The sequence below is a fragment of the Pongo abelii genome, chromosome 16, assembly GCF_028885655.2.
Source record: "Pongo abelii isolate AG06213 chromosome 16, NHGRI_mPonAbe1-v2.0_pri, whole genome shotgun sequence".
In the NCBI taxonomy this organism is placed as follows: Eukaryota; Metazoa; Chordata; class Mammalia; order Primates; family Hominidae; genus Pongo; species Pongo abelii.
The window spans coordinates 42,924,771-42,949,222 of NC_072001.2; the positions used below are offsets into that span (position 1 = coordinate 42,924,771).

At 42.0% G+C, this 24,452-nt stretch overlaps 2 protein-coding genes across 4 annotated transcripts in view; one reads left to right on the forward strand and one right to left on the reverse strand.

Annotated features, from left to right (window-relative positions):
• Positions 1-16,944, forward strand: part of EIF2AK4 (eukaryotic translation initiation factor 2 alpha kinase 4) — a 106,399-nt gene extending 89,455 nt beyond the window's left edge. For 2 of the 3 annotated variants that reach the window (XM_024232276.3, XM_024232277.3), the window contains 10 exons: positions 81-188; positions 1,858-1,986; positions 3,476-3,562; positions 7,238-7,350; positions 10,677-10,735; positions 11,630-11,727; positions 13,488-13,556; positions 14,100-14,144; positions 15,670-15,788; positions 16,357-16,944. In XM_024232276.3, the coding sequence (XP_024088044.1) occupies positions 81-188; positions 1,858-1,986; positions 3,476-3,562; positions 7,238-7,350; positions 10,677-10,735; positions 11,630-11,727; positions 13,488-13,556; positions 14,100-14,144; positions 15,670-15,788; positions 16,357-16,414 (885 nt within the window). In that variant the 3' untranslated portion in view covers positions 16,415-16,944. The remainder of the gene's footprint in view (positions 1-80; positions 189-1,857; positions 1,987-3,475; positions 3,563-7,237; positions 7,351-10,676; positions 10,736-11,629; positions 11,728-13,487; positions 13,557-14,099; positions 14,145-15,669; positions 15,789-16,356) is intronic. The other variant, XM_024232278.3, reaches the window with a different exon arrangement.
• A 453-nt stretch (positions 16,945-17,397) lies between these two features.
• Positions 17,398-20,429, reverse strand: SRP14 (signal recognition particle 14). Its single transcript, NM_001131937.1, is given in 5 exon segments — positions 17,398-17,845; positions 18,332-18,364; positions 19,536-19,648; positions 20,132-20,204; positions 20,349-20,429. Coding segments are annotated over 5 exon segments (399 nt in total). The 5' UTR covers positions 20,373-20,429; the 3' UTR covers positions 17,398-17,689.
• Positions 20,430-24,452: the final 4,023 nt, after the last annotated feature.

The window sequence follows — 24,452 nt, forward strand, 5'->3', positions numbered from 1 at the left end:
TCACTCTTTAATCATTGTTTTCCCTGTAATCACAGTTTCTTTGCTATTTCATAACCATAACTGTTTGTGTCTCTCCACAGATTCCCCAGTTTAGAGGGCCACAAGCTCTGGGGCCAGTTCCCACTGCCATTGGGGTCAGTATAGCTATAGACAAGATATCTGCTGCTGTCCTCAACATGGAGGAACCTGTAAGTTCTTGCTTGGCTTCCCAGCATGCTTCGAGGTGTCTTTCATTTCTAAAAGTATGATTTGCCTTTTGCAGTCATTTACATGGGGCTTCAGATGTGAAAGCTGTAGACCTAGGGTTTTGTAACTTACCTTTAATATGTTAGACAAGCCTAAGACTTGATGTCAATCCCTGCATTTCAGTCCTTATCATCTGTTCTCTAGCTGGGTGACCTTAGATCAGGGGTCCCTAACCCCCAGGCAGTGGACTGGTACCCATCCAGGGCCTGTTACGAACCGGGCCGCACAGGAGGAGGTGAGCAGCGGGCAAGCAAGCATTACCACCTGAGCTCTACCTCCTGTCAGATCATTGGTGGCATTAGATTTTGTAGGAGCATGAACCTTGTTGTGGACTGCACATGGAAGGGATCTAGACTGCACGCTCCTTATGAGAATCTAACTAATGCCTGATGATCCAAGGTGGAACAGTTTCATTCCAAAAGCATCCCCTCCCAACCCCCGCACCATCCATGAAAAATTTTCTTCCATGAAACCAGTCCCTGGTGCCAAAAAGGTTGAAGACTTCTGCCTTAGACAATTAATTCATCCTTCCCTAGACTCACTTTCCTTATCTGTAATGTACCACATAAATGTGAGATGTTATAGTTATTAACAGGCTCTTAACAAAACTTCTTGTTCAGGCCAGGCATGGTGGCTCATGCCTATAATCCCAGCACTTTGGAAAGTCGAGGCAGGCAGATCGTTGAGCCCAGGAGTTCAAGACTAGCCTGGGCAACATGGCAAAACCCCATCTCTACCAAAAAATACAAAAATTAGCCAGGTGTGGTTAATTAGCCATGCACCTGTAGTTCCAGCTACTCAGGAGGCTGAGGTGGGAGAATCGCTTGAACCCAGGAGGGAGAGGTTGCAGTGAGCTGAAATCATGCCACTTCCACTCCAGCTTGGGTAACAGAGCCAGACCCTGTCAAAAAAAAAAAAAAAGAAAAAAGAAAAGAAATCCTGCTGTGGTCTACAAAGCTAGAAATAGCTTTTTTTCCCCCTTGTATTTCAGGCAAGATTAGTTTTCCTAGAGAAAAATAGTATTTTCCTGATGGCACAGGGTAGTTGAAATAATTTCTGTCTTGAAAGACTAATATAACATTTTTTTTTTACTGTGGCCGAGCATGGTGGCTCATGCCTGTAATCCCAGCTATATCCCAATAAGGCCAAGGCAAGTGGATCACTTGAGGCCAGAAGTTCGAGACCAGCCTGGCCAACAAGGCAGAACACCATCCCTACTAAAAAGACCAAATATATATATATATATATTTTAGCCAGGCATGGTGGTACACACCTATAATCCCAGCTACTCTGGAGGCTGAGGCAGGAGAATAGCTTAAACCCAGGAGGCGGAGGTTACAGTGAGCGGAGATTGTGCCACTGTATTCCAGCCTGGGTGACAGAGTGAGACTCTGTCTCAGAAAAAAAAAGAAAAAGTTTTTTGACTGTGTCTTTTTTTTTTTTTTTTTTACAATGTTGTTTTGAAGCAAAGTCTTTGGCATGCTGTGTTTCTATGCAGGATTTCAAGAATGCCCATCTTCCAAAGAGCGCTGCCTCCCCTCCTGATGCTGGTTTCACTTCCGTGCCTGCAGTCTTGCTCCTCTAACTGTAACCGTTCTGTTTCTGATCCAGGTTACAATAAGCTCTTGTGACCTCCTGGTTGTAAGTGTTGGCCAGATGTCTATGTCCAGGGCCATCAACCTAACGCAGAAACTCTGGACAGCAGGCATCACAGCAGAAATCATGTACGACTGGTCACAGGTAATGGGACAAAAAGCACCTGTGAGTGAAGTGCAAATTGCTATGGCTTTTATGGCAAATATCCTCTGCACCTATAGACTGTCAAACGCTGTTTATCTGTGTAATTCAAGTTGCCTCCTGTGTTAGTTTCTGATTGCTGCAATAACCAATTACCACAAACTTACTGGCTTAAACACATATTTATTATCTTGCATTTCTGGAAGTCAGAAATCCAAAAGCACTTTCACTGGGTTCAATTCAACAGGGCTGGCTCCTCTGAGAAGCTCTAGGGGAGAATCTGTGTCCTTCCCTTTTCCGGCTCCTAGAGGCCTCCTGCATTCCTTGGCTCATGGCCTCTTCCTCCATCATCACACTCAGCAACGAAGCGCCTCCTTCCTCACTGACCTGTGCTTCTGTTCTTACATCTGTCTCTAACTCTTGTCTGTCCAGCTCCCTCATACATGCACCCTGTGATTACACTGGGCCCACCCAGATAATCCTGGTTGATCACTCACAGGTTCTAGGAATGAGGATATGGACATCTTTGCAGGGCTGTACTCCAGCCTGCCACACTTCTGAAGGCACTCGGTGCTTAGTGTGTTTTGGGCTCTGTATCCTGAGACCTCCCACAGCATGCAGGCCTGACACTTGCCATGGGTGTGGAGGTGTGGAAAGTGGCACCCAGGACACGTGCCTGCCCTTTGGAATGGGGGGTGTAAGCAGATCATAGAAGGGGTGTACTCCCAGGAGATCATCCAGGTTGTACCCACATTCGCCCACACTAAAGGTGCCCCAGAGCATGGCGATGACCAGGGACACAGACCCACCACCCTCCCACCTACTCTGTTTACATCACCTGCCAGGAGGCTTCTGAAGCTGCTGCTATTTACTCATGTGTGTGTGTTGTATCAAAATTCACATCAGAAGTACTGAACAACAATTTTTAATCATTTGACAGAACAGTGTCCTCTTCTACTTGTTCACTTGTTTCATAAATCATTAGAGAAGTGTTCTGTCTTGCAGTAAAATCCAAGCCTTGTGGCCAGTGACCTCAGTCCTGCACAGTGGCATCCCCGCAGGCTTCTCTGCTCCATCCTGGTTTGCTTCTTCAGTTCTGCTTTTCACCTTCCCTTATTTCGTTTGTTTCCTTCATTTTCCTCAGAGGCTTTTTCAGCGTGTGTGTGTGTGTGTGTGTGTGTGTGTGTGTGTGTGTTGTGTTGTATAATTTGGGGCATCTTTTATTAAGTCTTGAAGCTTTTGAAAACCTCTTACTATTGATTGAGTATTCATGGCCCCTTTAAACAATCATGAAGGTAAGGAAGGCAAGAGAGGCCTTGTTCCTCCCTTGAATTCTATGCGGCTTCTTGCTTAATATTTATATCCCCCTGAACTCAGCATTTTAGTAAACATTGAGAATATAATTGGAAACAGTATTTTCATTCTCCTTAATTACTTGAAGCTGTTCCAGGTGCTCTGTGTTTATTTTCTTTACTATGTTTGTTTGTTTCAGTCCCAAGAGGAATTACAAGAGTACTGCAGACATCACGAAATCACCTATGTGGCCCTTGTCTCGGATAAAGAAGGAAGCCATGTCAAGGTAAAGACGTCAGAGATTTTTTACAATTCAACAGTCAGGTGTTACCTGTGGAGCACCCGCCTTCACACTGAGGCCCGGGCCGTGTAGGTGGCTGGAAATCTGTTCACTCTACTCTCCCTTTCCCTTGTTGGGTTTCTTTTTTTTTTTTTTTTTTTTTTGAGACGGGGTCTCGCTGTCTCCCAGGCTGGTGCAGTGGCGTAATCTCGGTTCACTGCAAGCTCCGCCTCCCAGGTTCTCGCCATTCTCCTGCCTCAGCCTCCCCAGTAGCTGGGACTACAGGCACCCGCCACCACGCCCGCCTAATTTTTTGTATTTTTAGTGGAGACGGGGTTTCACCACGTTAGCCAGGATGGTCTCCTGACCTCATGATCTGCCCGCCTCGGCCTCCCAAAGTGCTGGGATTACAGGCGTGAGCCACCGCGCCCGGCCATTGTTGGGTTTCTTACTGAAGAAAATGTGTATAAAATAAGGAAGAGAGTCCACCTTCATTAAAGCTTTAAAAAGCAAAACAAACAAAAAAACTGGCTGTGGTTTTTTCCTACTTTTCTCCTCTTGTTCTCTTTTTCCAGCTAAGAAAATAAGAATAAGTAAAGTTGATATCTGCTGATAGGCATATCCTCTCATTGCTTTGTAACCAATTTTACTTTTTTGTATTCAACTAAAAGTGTTCATAAATATACCACCTCATAACCTTTATTTCTAATTATTTTTAAAGGGAAAAAAACTTTCTTAAAAATATTTTTCTCTTCTAATGTTTTTGTTTGGTTTCGATATCAGGGTAATGTTGGCCTGATAAAATGAGTTGGAGAGTGTTCTCTCCTCTTCTGTTTTCTGTAAGATATTGTATATAATTGGTATTAGAAGTCCAATCTCAAATATTTCTATATATAGAGCTATTCTGGTTACCTCTTTCTTCTAGAGGCAGCTTTGGTAGTTTATATCTTTCCCAGAACTTTTCCATTTTGTCTGAGTTTTCAAATATTCCCCTGTTATTGTTTCACTGTCTCTAGGATCTGCAGTGATGCTCCCTCCTTCAGACTTGATATGAGTAATTTGTGTTCTCCCTCTTTTTTGTCTAATCAGCCTGGCTAGAGATTGATCAATTTTGTCTTTCCGAGGACCAGCTTTTGGTGTCATTGATTTTTCTCAGTTTTTATTTGTTTATGTGTTTTCTATTTTATTCATCTCCACTCTTATCCATTACTGTTTTCTTCCTTCTGCTTATTTTGGATTTAGTTTATTCTTTTTTAGTTTTTTCAGGTAGAACTTTAGATGAGGTATTGACAAACTACACCTTGGACCAAATTCAGCCCATAGCCTGCTTTTATATGTCTGTGAACTAGAAATTTTTACATTCTTTGTTAAAAAACAACAACAAACAAAGGAGAGTGTGTGACTCAAACTATGTATGGCCCTCAAAGCTGAAAACATTTCCTATCTGGCCCTTACAGAAAAAAATTTGAAGCTTTGTTATTATACATGTTTAGGATTTTATATCTTCTTGATAAATTGTCTTCATCATTATAAAATATTCCTTATCCCTGGTAATATTTCTTGTTCTGAAATCTTTTGGTAGTGTTTACATCACTACCTTTCTCCATCCTTTTATTTTTAACCTGTCTTTTTTTTTTTAAGATATGGGGTCTCATCGTGTTGCCCGGGCTGGCCTTGAACTCCTGGGCTCAAGCGATCTTCTCACCTCAGCCTCCAGCTGGGATACAGGCGTGTGCCACTGCACCTGGCTAACTTATCTATCTTTATATTTAAAGTGAGTTTCTTATACACAGTCACTAGGTTGAGTTTTCCTTTTTTTTTTGAGACGGATTCTTGCTCTTTTGCCCCGGCTGGAGTGGAGTGGTACAATCTCCGCTCACTGCAACCTCCACCTCCCATGTTCAAGCGATTCTCCTACCTCAGCCTCCTGAGTAGCTGGGTTTATAGGCACACACCACCACACCCAGCTATTTTTTGTATTTTTAGTAGAGACAGGGTTTCACCATCTTGGTCAGGCTGGTCTCGAGCTCCTGACCTCATGATCCACCTGCCTTGGCCCCCCAAAGTGCTGGGATTACAGGCCTAAGCCACCGCACCCAGCCCCCTTTTTTTTTTCATTTTTTACTCTGAGAATCCTGGCCTTTTTTTTTTTTTTGAGACAGGGTCTCACTCTGTCACCCATGTTGGAGTGCAGTGGCGCGATCTCGGCTCACTGGAACCTGTCTCCCAGGATCAAGTGATCCTCCCACCTCAGCCTCCCGAGTAGCTGGGACTACAGGCACACACCACCATGACTGGCTAATTTTTGTATTTTTAGTACAGACGAGGTCTTCCCATGTTTCCTAGGCTGGTCTTGAATTCCTGGGCTCAAGTGACCCGTCCACCTCAGCCTCCCATAGTGCTGGGATTACAGGTGTGAGCCACTGGGCCCAGCCAGTAGCAACATTTTCGCATTTCAAAAGTAAGACATCACTTCATTTATCCATTCAGCCAACATATTTTAAGCATTCACAATGTAGAAGGGATTGAACTTGGGGCCATCAAAGATACAGAAACATTTAAGCCATAGCTCCTGCTGTCAAGGATTCTGTAATCTGGTAAGGAACATGAGACATTTGTGCATGATTATGAGCTCAAAAATGCTAAATGCCATGAGAGTCCTACAGATAAAGTTCTTCAAGGGTCCCTCAGGCTGGGAGATTACATAAGAGGCAACAGTGACGTCTTCAGGAAGGTGCTGGGATTTATCCTACCCTCAAGAATTCATAGGATGTAGATAGGTCCTGGAAGGGCCTTTTAAGAAGAGGGAACTGCAAAGGTGATGGTAGTTCTTTTAGTAGTTGTCCCAAAGATAGAGGCAGGCCAGCAGAGAACCATTCTGGTACAACCCTGAATAGTCTATTTTGGGTGAGACAGATGGATCAGAAGCAGAAAATGGTTATAGCTACATCATGGAGAGCCCAAATGCCAACCAAGGAATCTGGTTTTTTTATTTAGCAGTTATTGGGGAGGCCCCAAATGTTTTGAACAGAAGGAGACATCAAAGTTGTGTTTGAGAAAAATTAATCTGCAGGGATGTGTAGCATGGAATAGAGTGAGGGAGAAACTGAAGACAGTGATAGCAGTATAAAGAATATCAAACTAGCCTAGGCCAAGGTCGGGGGCTGGCCAGGGGAGTGAAGATGAAGGGACAGATGCCATAAAAGTGGGATGACAGGACTTGGGTTTAGAAAAGAGAAGGAGGAGTGGTAGATAAAGCTGAGATCTGAGAAACCTTGGTGGCTGACCAGATTTAAAGGGGAAGATGTTAAAGAATCACATGAAATGAGAGCCCATTCATCTTGGCCTTTAAAAAAAAAAAAAATTCTATCATCTGTGATAAACTAGTCCAGACCAGGGTTTCTCAACAGCAGCGCTGTTCACATTTTGGGCCAAATAATTCTCTGTTGTAGGGGGCTGTCCTGTGCATTAACAGCATCTCTGACCGCTACCTACTACATGCCAGTTGCACCATCCAAAAATGTCACCAGACATTGCCAAATGTCCCCTGGGGAGCAAAATTGACCCTGGTTAAGAACCACTGACCCAAACTATTGATTTAGTAGTCTTACTGTGGTGCTCTGAGCTACTCTTCTGGGTTCAGAAACCTCCAAATGATAGATCTGTTTCATTCTTTTTAAGGTTAAGTCTTTCGAGAAGGAAAGGCAGACAGAGAAGCGTGTGCTGGAGACTGAACTTGTGGACCACGTACTGCAGAAACTGAGGACTAAAGTCGGTGATGAAAGGAATGGCAGGTAACTTAGGAAACAAAAGCCGAGAAAACTGACTTCAGTTACCTATATGGAAACTACATAAATTTATTTTAAAAGTCAATTTGAGCCAGGTGCTATGGCTCACACCTGTAATCCCAGCACTTTGGGAGGCCAAGTTTGGGGAATCACTTGAGGCCAGGAATGCAAGACCAGCCTGGGCAACATACCAAGACCCCATTTCTAAAAAAAAATTTTTTTTGATTAGCTGGGCATGGTGGTGCATGCCTGTGGTCCCAGCTACTCAGGAGCTGAGGTGGGAGGTTTGCTTGAGCCCAGGAGGTCAAGGCTGCAGTGAGCCATGTTCATACCACTGCACTCCAGCCTGGGTGAAGAGAAAGACCCTGTCTCAAAAAAACAAAAAGAAAGAAATCAATTTGATCCTTTTGAGAGACAAAGAAAGGTCAGGATTACTTTTAATGAACCATTGTTGTTTCTGAATAACTCAATCAGCAGTTTAATTGTATGACCATCTTGTATGAGACTAATCATAGCTTACATTCAACATTTGTTCTTCATACCATTTCCAAGAATACTTTATCATTTTGAAAAGCCTCAGGAGCCAAAATCTATCAGTCATTATCTTATTCAGTCTGCTCATCAGTGAATTTCAATAATATTTTGTCCGTGTACTTTGAAAGATGTAACGTTCTGGGAAAAGATCTCACTTCCTCATGATGGGAGTATCAACCATATGGGTAGGAATTTGGCAAAGTAAATTAAAAGCCTTAAAACTAAACATTTTTTAAAAATTGACCCAGCAATTACACTTTCAGGAATTTATAATAAAAATTATTTTAAAGATGTCTATCAAGGCTCATTTATAACAGCAGTTCTCAAACTTTTTGGTCTTGGAACCCCTTTACACCCTTAAAAATTATTTGAGGATCCCAAAGAACTTTTGTTTATGTGAGTTATATCTATAAATATTAAAACATAAACATTTTAAATATATTTATTCATTTAAAAATGACAATAACCCCATTACATGCTAACCTAACATATTTCTATTGAAAAACAACTGTTTTCCAAAAGAAAATTAATTTAGTAAGGAAAATGGCATTGTTTAAAATATTTGCAAATCTTTTAGTACACTGTTTTACATTTTTGTATCTATGTTAACACTTTAGTAGAAGAAACGATTCTATCTGTTTATGTATTCAATCTGTTGTGATACCACAAATCATATAGTCTCTGGAAAATTCGGTTGCACATTTATGAGAGGATGAGAGTAAAAAGGCAATTAATATTTTAGGATTATTATGAAAATAGTTGTGACCTTGCAAGACCTCTTGAAAGGATATGAGGGACCTTCAAGAGTCTCTAGACCACACTTGGAGAACCTCATTTCAAAATATACATTGGTAGAAGATTGTTTGAATTATGGTAATTAGGTGAAATATTGTGCAGCCTTTAAAAATGAGGATTCTACTAAAGCTGAGTTCACTGACATGGAAAGATGTCCATAAATAGGATGTTTAATATAATCCCATTTTGTGGCCGGGCATGGTGGCTCACGCCTGTAATCCCAGCACTTTGGGAGGTCGAGAAGGGCGGATCATGAGGTCAGGAGATCAAGACCATCCTGGCTAACACGGTGAAACCCCGTCTCTACTAAAGATACAAAAAAATTAGCGGGGCATGGTGGCGGGCGCCTGTAGTCCCAGCTACTCGGGAGGCTGAGGCAGGAGAATGGCGTGAACCTGGGAGGTGGAGCTTGCAGTGAGCGGAGATCGAGAACTGCACTCCAGCCTGGGTGACAGAGCGAGACTCCGTCTCAAAAAAACAAAACAAAAACAACAACAACAACAACAAATATATAATCCCATTTTGTTTTAAACAAAATATACAACCTATACATAAAAAAAAGTCTAGAAGAATGTACCAAATTTTTAATTGTAGTTTTGGTTAGTGGGATTACAAGGGATCTTAAATTACTTTGTTAAGCTTTTCTATATATTTGCAACTCTTTTTTTTTTTTTTTTTTTTTTTTGAGATAGGGTCTCACGTTTGCCCAGGCTGAAGTGCAGTGGTGTAAACACGACTCACTATAGCCTTAATCTCCCAGGCTCAGGTGATCCTCCCTTCTTGGCCTCCTGAGTAACTGGGACCGTAGTCATGTACCACCTTGTCCAGCTAATTTTTTAAAATTATTTTTAGAGACAGGATCTCCCTATGTTGCCCAGGCTGGTCTCCACCTCCTGGACTCAAGCAACTCTCCCGCCTCAAGCAATTCTTATATGTATGCTCATTATCAGAAAATACAACACTGTAATTTTTCTGACTTACATCAGCAATTCTCAACCAACAATGATTTTGCTTCCCAGGGCACATCTGGCAATGTATGGAGACATTTTTGGTTGTCACAACTGGGGAGTTTTACTGGTGTCTAGGAGAGGCCAGGGATACTGTGAAAACATCCTAAAGGGTACAGGACTAATACCCCCCAACAGAGAATTTCCTGGCCTAAAATTTCAGTAGTACCAAGATTGGGAAATCCTGGCTTATGGAAAACAAACCTTGCTCTGTTCTTCTCATGCCCCCACCCCTTCTTATTTGCACCTAGCCTTAACAAATTCACCACTAGGTGTTTCTGAGGGAACATAATGTTCTGGAAATCACCAGTATTGGAATTATAGATCTAAATCAAAGACAGAGGTTTAGAAGAGAAATCAAGAAATAGCCAAGTAGTGAGTATGGGGGAACATTACCAAGACACTTAAAAGGCTACATGGGATTTAGTTTTAGCAGGGAAAGGTTCAAAGTTTTTCCTCCATGCAAATGATTATTTCCCTGTTTTCCCAAGATAGAGTGCTGTTGTCTCTCTCAAAGGCTATAAATTAATTCACAGCATTTGAAAGAACATCCATTCACGGCTTTTTAAAGAATATCCTTATTTACCAAATGTTCGCCTGTGGGTGGTTGCCAAGGCTGCTGCCATAATGAAGGTGGGGCTGCTGTTATTCATGTTTCCTTGTATTATGAGGGGGGCGGAAAGAACACCCATTATATTTCATTGAAATCAGCTTCTTGTGTGGATCCAGGATTTCAAGCCCAGCTGAATAAATCAGAATGTTTTCTTTAGGCATTTGTTAACTTAAAAAGACATCCTTTATAATTTTTACTTGCTCTTGACCAAAGCATAACTAAATGCAAATTTTTTGTTTTTGTTTTTCCACCCACTAATAACCAAGAAGATGTTCTTATATTTAATGGAAAAGTGGCTCACTATACATGTAGTTCACTGTAAGTTATGTGTTGCTTGTGCCTTATTGACTGTTCTTTAATTGTTTTTGTTTGCTTGTTTTTAGAGACGCTTCCGATAATCTTGCAGTGCAAAATCTGAAGGGGTCATTTTCTAATGCTTCAGGTATAATTACTAATTATAATCTGAACATAATGATGCTTATATGTTTGCTCTAAGCACTTATTACTGTGGCTAACTGCTTGTGACATTGGAAATCTATTTTTAAGATAACATATACACAATAAATTGTACCACATGGGATTCATCCGTATGCTTTGAAGTCCACATCCTAGAAAATGTTAAAACAACTGGAATTTAGCTGACTCTTCTACTCTATCTCTTATTTTTACAAGTGATTTAATCTTCCTTTTACTTAATTTATTGTACAAGTGAGATGTGGATAATTTTCCTGGAGATTTTCCTCATACAGAGGATTGAAGGAAGTATTTTGAAATCCCTTGAAGAAGGACACTGTACACATTTTGTTTTCATGAAAGCCAAGAGGGCACAGTGGTGATAGTTATGCCTTTACTTTCATCACCTCTAGCAACCTTACTTCTTTTTCAAAGAAGTGTTCCAATTAAGGCCATGAGAAGACATATTTGGCTTTTAACAGAATTGAGTCTTTCCCATTCACTTCTGTTAGCACTAACTTTGTGTTGCCATCAGATTTCCAATTCTCGAAGGAATTTAAAGAAGTATGCAAGTTTGGTGATATTCAGCTTGATTTTCTTAGGCCCCTGAGGTTTTGATGACTCATGTTGCCTCCCTGCCCCTTCCACCACCCCCCAACCCCTGCCTGAGGAGAGAAGCATCAAAACTGCTGGGTGTTGGGGTTCTGGGCTCCTCACCTACCCAGTGCAGATGGCTGTAGCGATAGAAAACACAGCCCAGTCGTGATCTAGCCCTTAGAATCACGACAGGATGTCTACTAATAAACTCTGCCATCTCTCTGTAGTATGTTGTAGAAAGTGGGACCAGATAAGGCCATAAATTCTGAAACTCTCTTTGTCTCAGGTTTGTTTGAAATCCATGGAGCAACAGTGGTTCCCATTGTGAGTGTGCTAGCCCCGGAGAAGCTGTCAGCCAGCACTAGGAGGCGCTATGAAACTCAGGTACACTGGGTCAGGGTTTCTTTGGCTTTCTAATATGAGTTACAGAAGAGAAAAACAACAACAGGAAAGGAAAATAAGATAAACATGGAATTTCTTGGAAATATTTTTTCCAAGAAAAAAATTTTTCTTCCAACTTCCCTAACTGGGTGGCTTCTGAAAGCGTTATCAATACAAAGCATCTCTCTGGCTCCAGGATTCCCATCTGTCCTCCAGAGAGGGGCCATTGTGCACTGTGGGCACCTCGAGGCAGCTGTTGTCAGAGTGACTGCATCTAAATGAAAACTATCTAATCTGGCTCTAAAGGTAGTTGAGGTTTGTTTGTGCTCTAAATAGCAAAGTAGAAGAGGCTGATGACAAGACTTAAGGCAGGTTTCTCATTCCATACATGGTTTCGGCATTTGCTATATGCCTAATGGTGTGCTAAGGGCTGTGTAAAATGTAGAAGACATTAACATGGCCCCAGTCCTCAAAAGAGTTTATAACTTAGAAGCATATGCATTATATAGAGAATAATAAAAGAAAATAAATATAGGCCAGGTGCAGTGGCCTATGCCTGTAATCCCAGCACTTTGGGAGGCCAAGGAGGGTGGATCACTTGAGGGCAGGAGTTCGAGACCAGCCTGGCCAACATGGTGAAACCCTGTCTCTACTAAAAATACAAAAATTAGCCAAGCGTGGTGGCAAATGCCTGTATTCCCAGCCACTCGGGAGGCTGAGACAGGAGAATCGCTTGAACTGGGGAGGCAGAGATTGCAGTGAGCCAAGATCATGCCACTACACTCCAGCCTGGGCAACAGAGCAAGACTTTGTCTCAAAATAAAATAAAATAACTACAGTAGAACACTGAGTTAAATTTATAGAATATGAATGTTAGAGTATGCTGTGGACATATGCGAAAGAGTGAGTGTTAAAAGAGAGCAGTCAATTTTAGAAATGTAATCAGACTGAAATACAAAGATCAGGTACTTTATTTTTGTAAGCTCTTCTAGCTATTTCTCAGGATTTGGGTGGAAACCTATTTTTCCCATCTTCCTACTGCCTTCATCACCTACCAAGTTTCAGTTCTCACGCCATGTCCTCATTGCTGCCACCTCTCCCTTTTTCCCAATTTAGCTTCATACTATCATCTCTCTGTCTCTTTGTGCACTGTTTCACTGCACTGAGCCTTTATAAGGAATCATTTCAAAATTATGAAGAGATAATTGACAAGGATTATTAAACAAATGGTCAAGATAAGTTATAAAAACCTCATTTCCCCTGAGATCATATTGCTAGACACCCCTTTCTGAGTGGATTAAGAGCAAATCTTTTTTTTTTTTTTTTTTTTTTTTTTTTGAGACAGAGTCTTACTCTGTCACCCAGGCTGGAGTGCAGTGGTGCAATATCAGCTCACCACAACCTCTGCCTCCCATGTTCAAACAATTCTCCTGCCTCAGCCTCCCGAATAGCTAGTATTATAAGCGCCCGCCACCATGCCCTGCTAATTTTTCTATTTTCAGTAGAGACAGGGTTTCACCATGTTGGCCACGCTGGTCTCGAACTCCTGACCTCAAGTGATCCCCCAGCCTTGGCCTCCCAAAGTGCTGGGATTACAGGCATGAGCCATTGCACCCAGCCAAGGGCAAACCTTTAGACACCATTTGGAATCCTTTCTAGGCTTTGGTGTGTTACCCTGTGATTGTATCCTGGGATAGGAAATAAGATGGCAAGAAAGATGGCTTGGTTTAACATGTTCTGAATTCCATTTTCTTATTATTTAGGTACAAACTCGACTTCAGACCTCCCTTGCCAACTTACATCAGAAAAGCAGTGAAATTGAAATTCTGGCTGTAAGTGGCTTTCTTTAGTATTTTGAAGGTGGCTTCTGTCAAAGTACCATACTGTCAAAGTAGTTGCCTCAGCGTTCAGAGTTTTTTTGCTCAGTGTCAGCAGAATTTGGATACAGGCCTTATTGTCACTGATGTGAACTACACGCAATTTAAAACTATTAAGAACTAGGGGGAGAATTTAAGGTTTTTTGTTTCTCCTCTTTGTTTCTCTGAAGGATAGAGGGAGGAAAATGAAAACAAAAATCATTTTCCTACATATTTCAGGCCTTTGCCTTGCTAAGCTTACACCGAATACATGTAGCAGTGTCAGACCTTTTGGGTGTGGTGTAGAGGGACGGAGTACAGTTTCCACTGCTTATTAATTCTCCAGGGCTAAGATCTTATCACTGCACAGTTCATTAAGCCCTTTTATAGCACAACAGCATCTCAGACTCTGCAAACCCTATTCATACTGCTGCATTTCATGTGACACTATGGCCACAAGGCAGTATTGTGCTGCTGAGAGTTCCCTGAGAGATGATGTACATTTCTGTGTATTCACAGGTGGATCTACCCAAAGAAACAATATTACAGTTTTTATCATTAGAGGTAAGCAATATGAACTCTTCTGCACTGTGGCCTTTAAGATCCCAAATCTTTGCTGTTAGTTTGCCAAAATACTGAAGACAGCATTCATTAGTGATAGTATTTTTCTGGCAGCCCCAGGAATTTAGTAACATTTTTCCTTTTATGTGACACATATGTTCCTAAATCCTATGTTGAAGGACTCATACTTTTCTAGTGACTTTTTAATTTTTCAGATACTTATTTTATTTAAAAAAAAAAACAAAAACAAACACACATACTGCTTTTACTACGTGTCAGGGTCTGGCAGGCCTTGTTGTAAGCATTTTACAAGTAGTAACTCATTTAATCATAACCACCCCAAAATGTAGATACTGTTATTATCCCTTTACAGAGTATGGAAGTAGAGAGGTTAAATATCTTACCCGCAGTCACCCAGCTAGTAAGTAGTAGAACCAGGATTTGAACCTAAGCAGACTAGCAGAATCGGTGTTCTTAACCACTATACTATACTATCTCTCAAACCTCCATTCCAGCTAGGGAAGCTCATTTGCAGATTAGTACTATACAAAAAAAAAATCCTTTTCTAAAAATTAATTAGGTCCTTTATAAATATATATATATATTTTTACAGGTACATCCCTTTATCATCAAATAGCCTAAATAAGAACTTCAAAAATTTGAATAGTTATCTTTGCTATTAAGAACACTCAACTATAGTCATAGCTACAGGTGACTTTTGCAACATGTCATATCAAAGAATACTTTTTTGTCTATCCAGAGTGTTTAGTCACAAATTAAATTAGATTAATAGTGAACTTAGCCCTAGAACTAGTATTTTATATATCATTTGTTGTTCTCTTACAAATAAACATATACCACTATACTGGCAGTGTACTGATTTATGACCCAGTCAAATGGATATACTTAAGAGCTGCTATCACCGTTGTACAAAAAGTAAACGGAGGCTGGGTGCAGTGGCTCACGCCTGTAATCCCAGCACTTTGGGAGGCCGACGTGGGTGGATCACCTGAGGTCTGGGGTTCGAGACCAGCCTGGCCAACATGGTGAAACCCCATCTCTACTAAAAATACAAAAAATTAGCCGGGCATAGTGGCAGGTGCCTGTAATCCCAGCTACTTGAGAGGCTGAGGCAGGAGAATCACTTGAACCCAGGAGGCGGAGGTTGCAGTGAGCCGAGATTGTGCCACTGCACTCCAGCCTGGGCAACAAGACTGAAACTCCATCTCAAAAAAAAAAAAAAAAAGTAAACGGTAGGCAGAACTAACTGGTCTAAAGTCACATCAGCACACTAGGGCTGCAGCACTGTTAATCAGGCTCTAATTAGGGAGTCTTGTTTTAAGGAAAATTGGTGCTTCAAAGGAACCCCAGCAGTCTCCTAACTGGTTCTGCTATCTCCCTATTAATTACTGATTCTCCTGGTATACTTGAAGAGGGAAATGACATTGGAATTTCATTAGTGACCCAGAAAAAGCCAGCTAGTAAACCCTAGAGACCTGTTGTTAAGTCTTATCTATTTTTTTCCTAGTGGGATGCTGATGAACAGGCATTTAACACAACTGTAAAGCAGCTGCTGTCACGCCTGCCAAAGCAAAGATACCTCAAATTAGTCTGTGATGAAATTTATAACATCAAAGTAGAAAAAAAGTAAGTTATCACTTGGGCATAGCAGGTTTCACATGGTTAAAATTCAGGGAGGGGTTTCAGAGTGACATTATTTTGTTGTCTTGTTGAGGTTTGACGCCTGTTAAGCTGTTCTTAGAACTGCAGCTGACAACCAATAAATCTTGCCTGGACTGTGAATCACAGTCATGATCTCGTCAATAACAAAACACAAGGGTCCTAGGAGTAGCTGTCCCAATTACAATTTTGTTCACCCAGGTTATTCACTTTCTAAGTATGTTTAAATGAAAGAAAATAACCATGACTACCTTGCTGTATGTCCTTATGTCAAAATGCCAATCAATCATTCATGTTATCATACACTTAAAAGACAACAAGGAAGCCTATGAGGTGAATGGTTATCTCCTTATTAGGACCTTATACTACAGACCCCTGTCAGTCACACCTTGTATAAAACCTATATAATTTTTTAATGAGCAGCCTTCCATCTTGTTTTTGCTTAAATAAAGCTCCTACAGGTGTTATAAAAATTTATTAGCTCTGTTCTTCACTCTTTAAACTGATTCTGTCCTTATAACCTTTTCTTTTGCAGGGTGTCTGTGCTATTTCTGTACAGCTATAGAGATGACTACTACAGAATCTTATTTTAACCCTAAAGAACTGTCGTTAACCTCATTCAAACAGACAGAGGCTTATACTGGAATAATGGAATGTTGCACATTCATCGTAATTTAAAATTAAATTCTAAGAAGAGGCTGGGTGCAGTGGCTCACACCTGTAATCCCAGCACTTTGGGAAGCCAAGGCAGGAAGACTGCTTGAAACCAGGAGTTCGAGACCAGCCTGAGCAACAAAGCAAGACCCCATCTCTATAAAAACTAAAAAAATTAGTTGGGCATGGTGGCACATGCCTGTAGTCCCAGCTACTCCAGAGGCTGAGATGGATCATCTGAGCCTCAGGAGGTTGAGGCTGCAGTGAGCTGTGATTGCGCCACTGCACTCAGCTGTGATTGCACCACTGCACTCCAGTCTGGGACAACAGAGCAAGACCCTGTCTTAAAAAAAAAAAAAAAAAAAAAAATTTTTCTAAGAAGCTGTCCTACAAAGTTGAGCTTTGTTAGTTTTTCATGTGTAATATATTATAAATTTATCTTTTGGGATATAATAAATGCTTTCATATACCTGCTGCTTTTTAATTGTAAATCTATTAACACTAAAGGTTTTAGGGAGCTGGAACATAAGGTAATAGCCTTTTCTTCCCTTGGCTGTAATAACTAAGCACATGAAAATAACCAAACTAAAGGGCATAAAGAAACCAAAAATCATTATTACTTTGGAACCTTTATTCTTGATGACTTTGTAGTATGTTTCCCCTAAAGGGGTTAAACAAACTCTCATTTGACTATGAGAACTGATCGAAACTTGGGGAACCATGATGATAAAATTATACAGCCAGGTGGGAAGCAGCTCATGAGATAACATGACTTTTTATAAAACTGTCAGGTTTCAATTCTAATAACCTAGAAGATATTATAGAGCTAAATCCTATTCATTAATCACATCATTCTAGATTTAGTAGTTATTGCCAGAACTATTAAAATGGGTTGGGAAAGGAATAAATAAAGAGACAGTGCTGATAAACAGACATGTTTAATGATAGCTTGCTCTTCACAGAGATGTCTACAGAGACTTGTAATCTATAATCCAGGAGTATATAACCATGCAGCACAGACCAATTAGCCAAATGCAAAATAAACTAGATTCTTACCACAACTATCCTATAAACACTGCAACTATTCTTTCCAAAAGGACCCTAATCTTATGTGAAAACACCTACTGTGGGGGAACCAGAAACCTAGCTATCTGGCCAAAAGGAAAAAATAGCAATTCAGTGGTTAATTGGTGAAAGCAGGAAATGTATGCCCTTTACTGTGCTGCTGTTGCTGCTGTTGCTGCTGTTGCTGCTGTTGCTGCTGCGGCAGGTGCTGCTGCTGCTGCTGCTGCTTTGGTCTTCTTAGTTTTGTTCTTTTTGTCTCTCTTCTTCAGCCCATCCATGTTAGCTCTCAGGAGGTTTGAATAAGCCTGAAAGATACAACAGAGCATACCTTAGTGGGAAGATGTGCAAATTGGCAGAACAGCAGCCCTATTTGCATAATGGATTTAGGGTAGCCAAAAATCAGGAAAGAATATAGCACCATTGGACACTTGTACCAGAAAATGGTATAAGCATAAAACACTCTTTCACATTATAGCAGCTTCTGCAACACCCACAGACAGTTGCACACATTTTTTACGTTTTTTTTCCAAGGGAAAATTGCAGGCAACTTCTTGTTCAACTATACTATAGGTAGCATATATCTACAGCCTAAGACAAAATCTAACTTAAAAAAACTAGAAAGGCAGACGGTATTAGCGTTGAAATTCACACCCTGGCAGCTTTTACTTGAAACATACTGGTAAAACTTATCTCCGGAGAGCAGTGAACCCAAGTATCAATCTTACCCAGTGTTCACTATCATGCTGACTCTTGCCCTGAGAAGGGAAACATAAGGAACACCCAAAACTCACCATCTGAAACTTATTCACTTCCTTGGAGCTCACCTGAAAAAGAAGGAAAAAAGAGGTCATACCTATTATCCATATAAGCGTCCTTTTCTCCACCCCAGATAGTATCTCAAAAGCCTCCGGAAGACAGTATCCTTATCTTTAAAATACTTCTTCCCAACTTCAGGGTTCATAATACATGAATGGTTATTTTTCTACTCTACTTTCCTCTGCCTAGAGAACAAGAAAAGGAGCTCTGCATCTTTTTCCACATGAGAATTGCACCTAGAGGTGAAAGGCAGTAGGCTCCTTTAAAAAAAAAAAAAAAAAGCTTTGTTTCTCACCTCTTGAAATCCCTTAGAAAGGTGGCATTGGGTTTTCTCCCTGGGTTCCGAGAAAAGTCAGAGGACTTCTCAGTATTAATTTTTTATACATTAATACAGGATATATTTAAACTACTCCCTCCCCATCTTATTTTTAAACCTGCCTTCCATGAATTCAAGCATATTTAAGCACAATGCAAGCTACCACAAAATAAATTCTACCTCTGAAGAACACTCCTTAGGTTTTTGTTATTTCATGATATCTAACTTTATCTGTAAAACCACATAAGCTTGTTTTACTGTAAAAGTCCTCTCAAGATAACTTGTCACGGGAGACTTACCAACTAAGTATAGTCTACATTTTCATGCAGTCAGTATCCTACACTAATGTGATTTCTGTCACAGCAGAATAAAGTAGTATTCACTCAATTCAAGCAGTCTCTTCCTTTGCCTTATTCAACCTCCACTGAAAGACTAGGGCTCTTGACTAAATGTATATTTTCTCAAGTGTCAAACCTAACATTTAGCTGCATATTCGCCATGTGAACCACAAAGATAAGGAAATAATAGCATCACCCGGTACCAAGAAACTGCTTATTGAAGGCCCAGCACAGTAAGGGGCTAAGGAATCAAACATTTATGCCAGCTGCTCCTTACAGTACTACGAATAAAGACCAATATGCTACTTTCATTTCCACAAAAGTTTTAGCAGAACTAACGACTGTTTGACCTCTACCTTCTTATTTTATTCTTGAGGTTTCCACTACTAAAGTATAGGAAGGTCCTGGTCTCAAAAATAGCCACACAGGGCAAAAGGGAAAAATAAATAAAAGCCTGGTTCAGAAACGCCCCATCCTCTGTTAAGTCTTTACATTTCAAAAGATAGCCTTAGAAATTAAGCTCACCACAGTGCTGATCTTCTTCTTCCCATCGGTAGCTCTTAACAGACACTTGTTGTCTGCGGGCTCAAAGCCCTCCACAGTACCTTTCTTTGGAATGGGTTTGGTTCGACCGTCATCTGAAGGAAAAAATGCATCCTGGTGAACACGGCCGCGTACGTGGCTGAGCGGCAGACAAACAGTTAAAACAGAGGGGTGGGGGGTAAGTGATGATCTAATCCAGCCCCGCTGCTCTAGTTCTGTTAAACACCTCGTCTGCAATCACAGTCTGGCGAAACCCTGGAGAAACTATTATTTCCACGACGGAAACATGTAATATCGAAGCACGTTAAATTCCACTCAAAGTGGCGGCGTTTGGGATCCCTGACAAAGAGCCCTGGACTGCTTGGGGCCCATTGTTACCACAAGCAACCTAGGCGGCTCAGTGCTGGGGACTGCGCCAGCTACAATCCCTACTATTTTCCGGGCCCGAAGCACCGAATGTGCCCAGTACAGGGTGGCGGAAGGTAGAGGAAGGCGGCGGTCCGCGGCAGCCAGACTCCGGTGGCTCCCAGACACCGGGCACCCAGGGAGCATCGCCCGGCTCCCCTCCCGCTGCTTACACTTCTTCAAGGTGATATAGACGCTGCCCGACGTCCGGCACTTCTGGAAAAGTCTGGTCAGCTCCGTCAGGAACTGGAAAACAACAGGCCCAGCCCCGTTAGCCAGCCCCAAATCCTCGTCCCGCCGCGTCAAGGCCCTGGTCCTCCCGCAGGAGGCAGAGGTCTCGAGTAACGCCTGAGCCGCCCCCTTCCCTCGGCCGGCCAGGCCTAGCCATACCTGCTCGCTCTCCAACAACACCATCGCGGCGACGCTGGCTCGACTCCCTCCACTTAAGCCCCTAGCAGTGAGAGCCGGAAGATCGGCCTAGGCTGGGCGGGACTTCCGCTACTAGACTTCCATTGTCTTCCACCAATCTCTTCCCTTCCACCAATCCCGGCCTGCGCCCTCCCCGCGCCCTGCCCGCCTCGCGCCCGCGCCTTTGGGCGTCCGGGGGCCTGTGACCCGGAGGCTCTGTGGCTGTCCTGGGCAGTCACATGCGAGAAATCGTCTCACCCCAGCCAGTGTGAGGGAGTGAGAGCAAAAGAAAGTTTTGATAGCAGCGTACGATTTATATTCAGCTGTATGCTGGGCAGGTTACCTAACAACTCAGTGACTCAGTTTCCTTATCCATAAAGTAAGGGTAATGATAGTATCTACCGCGCAGTGTGGTCGTGAAGCGTAAATGAAACTCAGATTGAATACGTAGAACAGTGCCTGGCACATAGAGGGTGTTCAGTAGGTATCAGCTATTGTTCTTTTCATTATTGTCATTATAAGTTCCTGTAGAGATCCTTTTATAGAGATTATAAATTCCTGTAGAGATTCCTTTAGAGAGTGCTGCAGCTCTAGCCAGAAGGGCTGGGCCGGGCGTGGTGGCTCACGCCTGTAATCCCAGCACTTTGGGAGGCCGAGGCGGGTGGATCACGAGGTCAGGAGATCGAGACCATCCTGGCTAACACGGTGAAACCCTGTCTCTACTAAAAATACAAAAAAGTTAGCTGGGCGTGGTGGCGGGCGCCTGTAGTCCCAGCTACTCGGGAGGTTGAGGCAGGAGAATGGCGTGAACCCAGGAGGCAGAGCTTGCAGTGAGCCGAGATCGCGCCACTGCCCTCCAGCCTGGGCGACAGAGCGAGACTCCGTCTCAAAAAAAAGAGGGGCTGGAGTCTTTAGTTCTACCTCTGATTAGTCTTTAGTTCTACCTCTGATTAGTCAGGAGAACTGAGTTGTAAGCCCTCTCTGCCAGTAGCCAACTTGAACCCTGGGCCCTCTATAAAGTCAAGCATTCCACCACACAAGAGGTTTTCGCTGAGTGCCTCTCAGTCTGTGCCAGGCACGGTGGTAGAGGTTGGGGATGCGGCAGGATAAGAAAAGCTAAGTTCCTGGTTTCCTGGAACTTGGGTTAAAGGGGCAGGGAGGAAATAAACAATGAAGCAAACAAGTAAGTAGTACAGCTTCAAATAATGAGTTCTGTGAAGACAGCTAAGCAGGGCTGTATAATGAGAGTGGGAAGGGGACTGCTTGGGTTGGGGTCAGGTGAGTTCTCGTCGAAGAGGAGAACTTTGAGTTGAAAGCTGAAAGGACCAGCCATCCAAAGATCTAGGGACACAGTGTTTCAGACACAGGGAATGGCTAGAGCAAAACCTTCAAAGGGGAAACAAGTTGCCCTGTGTCTGTAAGACTGGCAGGTGCGGGTGGGGGTGAGGAGGGCTTGTGGAGCAAGGAGTGAAGGAGTATGGAGAGGTAGCTGGGGACCAGATTATGTAGGGCCCGTGACCATGGTAAGCTTGGATTTTGTTCTAGATACAAAAAGAAGACTCGTTAAGGTAAGTTTTCAACAGAACACTGAAAATCTGATTTATATTTTTTAAAGATCCCCCTGTCTGTGTTGTGGAGAATGCACTGTAGAGAGACAGGGCAGGAAATGAGGAGCCCAGTTAGGAGATTCAAACTTAATGGCTTAAATATGTTCACTCTCTTGATTTCACATTTTCTTCCAAATGGCCAGCGCCCTTTGCCCACTTCCTGCCCTAGGCTGATGACCTTGTGTAGCCAACCTGTATTGGCTTTTGGTTCTCCAGGATTTGAACCTGTTTGCAATCCCCTGTTGTGTGGGTTTTGGTGAGAGGCAATAAATAAATAAATAAATAAAAGGATCAGAGGGTCACTCTCTCACCTGCCCTCAGCACCTGGGCTCAAGCATATGACCTAACGTGGGTCAATCTGGTGCTCTCAACCAGGACTTCGACTTGTGAGCTAGTAATACCAAGGCCCAGGGCTCTTGCATGGGTGTCCAGTCATTTGAATGTGAGGATGTTTTTGCTCATCTGTATTGGCAGATATCATGAAAATTATGCATGGGCCCTTTTTTAAAAATTTTTGTTATCTCATCAGCTATCATTAGTGTTAGTGTATTTTACATATGGCCCAGGACAATTCTTTCAATGTGGCCCAGGGAAGCCAAAATGTTGGACACGCATGCTAGAGGTTATTCATATGGTGCCATCACGAAGTGGTCTTGTGTTGGCGGCCCTATAGGAGGGGTTTTCACCAGACTGTTCTAATCTTTGCTAGTCTTGAGGTGTACGAAGATGACTCCCCAATTTTTAATTATAGCTTTTACCTTTGTATTGAGCTCCAAACTTGCATATTCAGCTGTCCACTTGGTAGTTCCACTTGGATGTGTAATGAGCATCTCAGCTATTACTTGATCAAATCAAAACTTTTTACTTCCCACATCTTTGCTATTTATTAAATGGCACCATCATCTGCCCAGTTACTCAAATAAAAACACCCATGAATCATCCCGGATTCCTTTTTCTTTTTGAGGCAGGGTGTCACTCTGTCACCCAGGCTAGAGTGCAGTGGTGCAATCTCGGCTCACTGCAACCTCCACCTCTCAGGCTCAAGCTATCCTCCAGCCTCAGCCTCCTAAGTAGTTGGGTCTACAGGCGTGAGCCGCTGCCCCCAGCTGTTCTTTTTCTTTTAATTTTCACATCTACACCTTCATGAGTCCTGTTGGCTATCTTCAAAGTTTAATCTGATTGCAATCACACTAGCATCTGGACTTCTGCAAAAATCTCGGTGGCAGGCTGGATGATCCCCCAGAGACGTCAATGTCCTAGTACATGGAATGTGTGCATCGCACTGGAGCCAGTACAATTCAACTACTTACAGAATATTCTTTGGGCTTTGTTTTTCTGTGGGAAATGACCAAGAGCACCTATTCAGAAGTCAAAGTGATCGGGGTTCAGATCCTACGTCTGCAACTTATTAATTATGTGGCCTCAGGCAACCTCTCAAGGCCTAAGTCTCTTCACTAGCAAAATAACAATAATAATGCTTACTTCATTGAGGTTATGAAGATTTTATAAAATACTATAGGTAAGAGCCTTAGGCTTGCTCTAATATGGTAAATATAGATGTTTAAATTAATTTTAAAATTTTAATTCCTCAGTCACACTAGCCACATTTCAAGGATTCGGTAGCAACATGTGGCTTGGATAGTACAGATGTAGAGCATTTCCATCATCACAAATTCTACTGGACAGTGCTATCATTGATAACACTGGGCCTAGCACATAGTAAATGCCCAATAAACAATATAGTATCAAGTAGTGTTGTTATTTATAGACCACACCCCTTCCATCATTTCAACATCACCATCCTGATTTCTGCCATTATCTTAATACCACCTGTACTGTTAGTTAATATTTTTCTTTACATTGACTCATTTTATACTTGTGTATTTAATATCATGATCGTAAGTGGAAAACCAGTGTCATTTGCCATAAATAAAAGGGATCATAAAAGGAAGTACTATGAAGTAAAATAATATTGCTAAATTTAAATTTTTGAGATTAAAACAATGAGTAAAAGCAATGATAAAGTTCATTGAATTATAAGACTATATCTGAAAATAAATTCATCAGTGAGAAAAATGGTATTGTATGTGATCAATCAGGAATAAAGGTAGCTCAGGGTACAATGAAATTGAGAGTTTATGTCAATATAACATGGTTAAATTTTGATGTTTTCCAGCACCCCAAATCCTAACTTGCAATTATGTGTGATTAGGGTAATATATCATTAATCAAATTGTAATTTAAATGCGTAATAGAGGTTAATGTCTTTTGGCCTTGGAGCAGAGCAGTATGTATGTGAGGCATGGAGCTGGGTCACTGTCTCTAAGTCATGCAGGCCACACACCTTCCTGCTCCCTCTCCCTCAGTTTTTCCTCTCCCTTTCACAGTTCTAGAAGAACCATGACGTGAAAATGGTTCCCAAATCCCTTCCCACATCATGGGGGCTTCATCAAAGGCCTAGGCAGCACCAAGAGCAAAA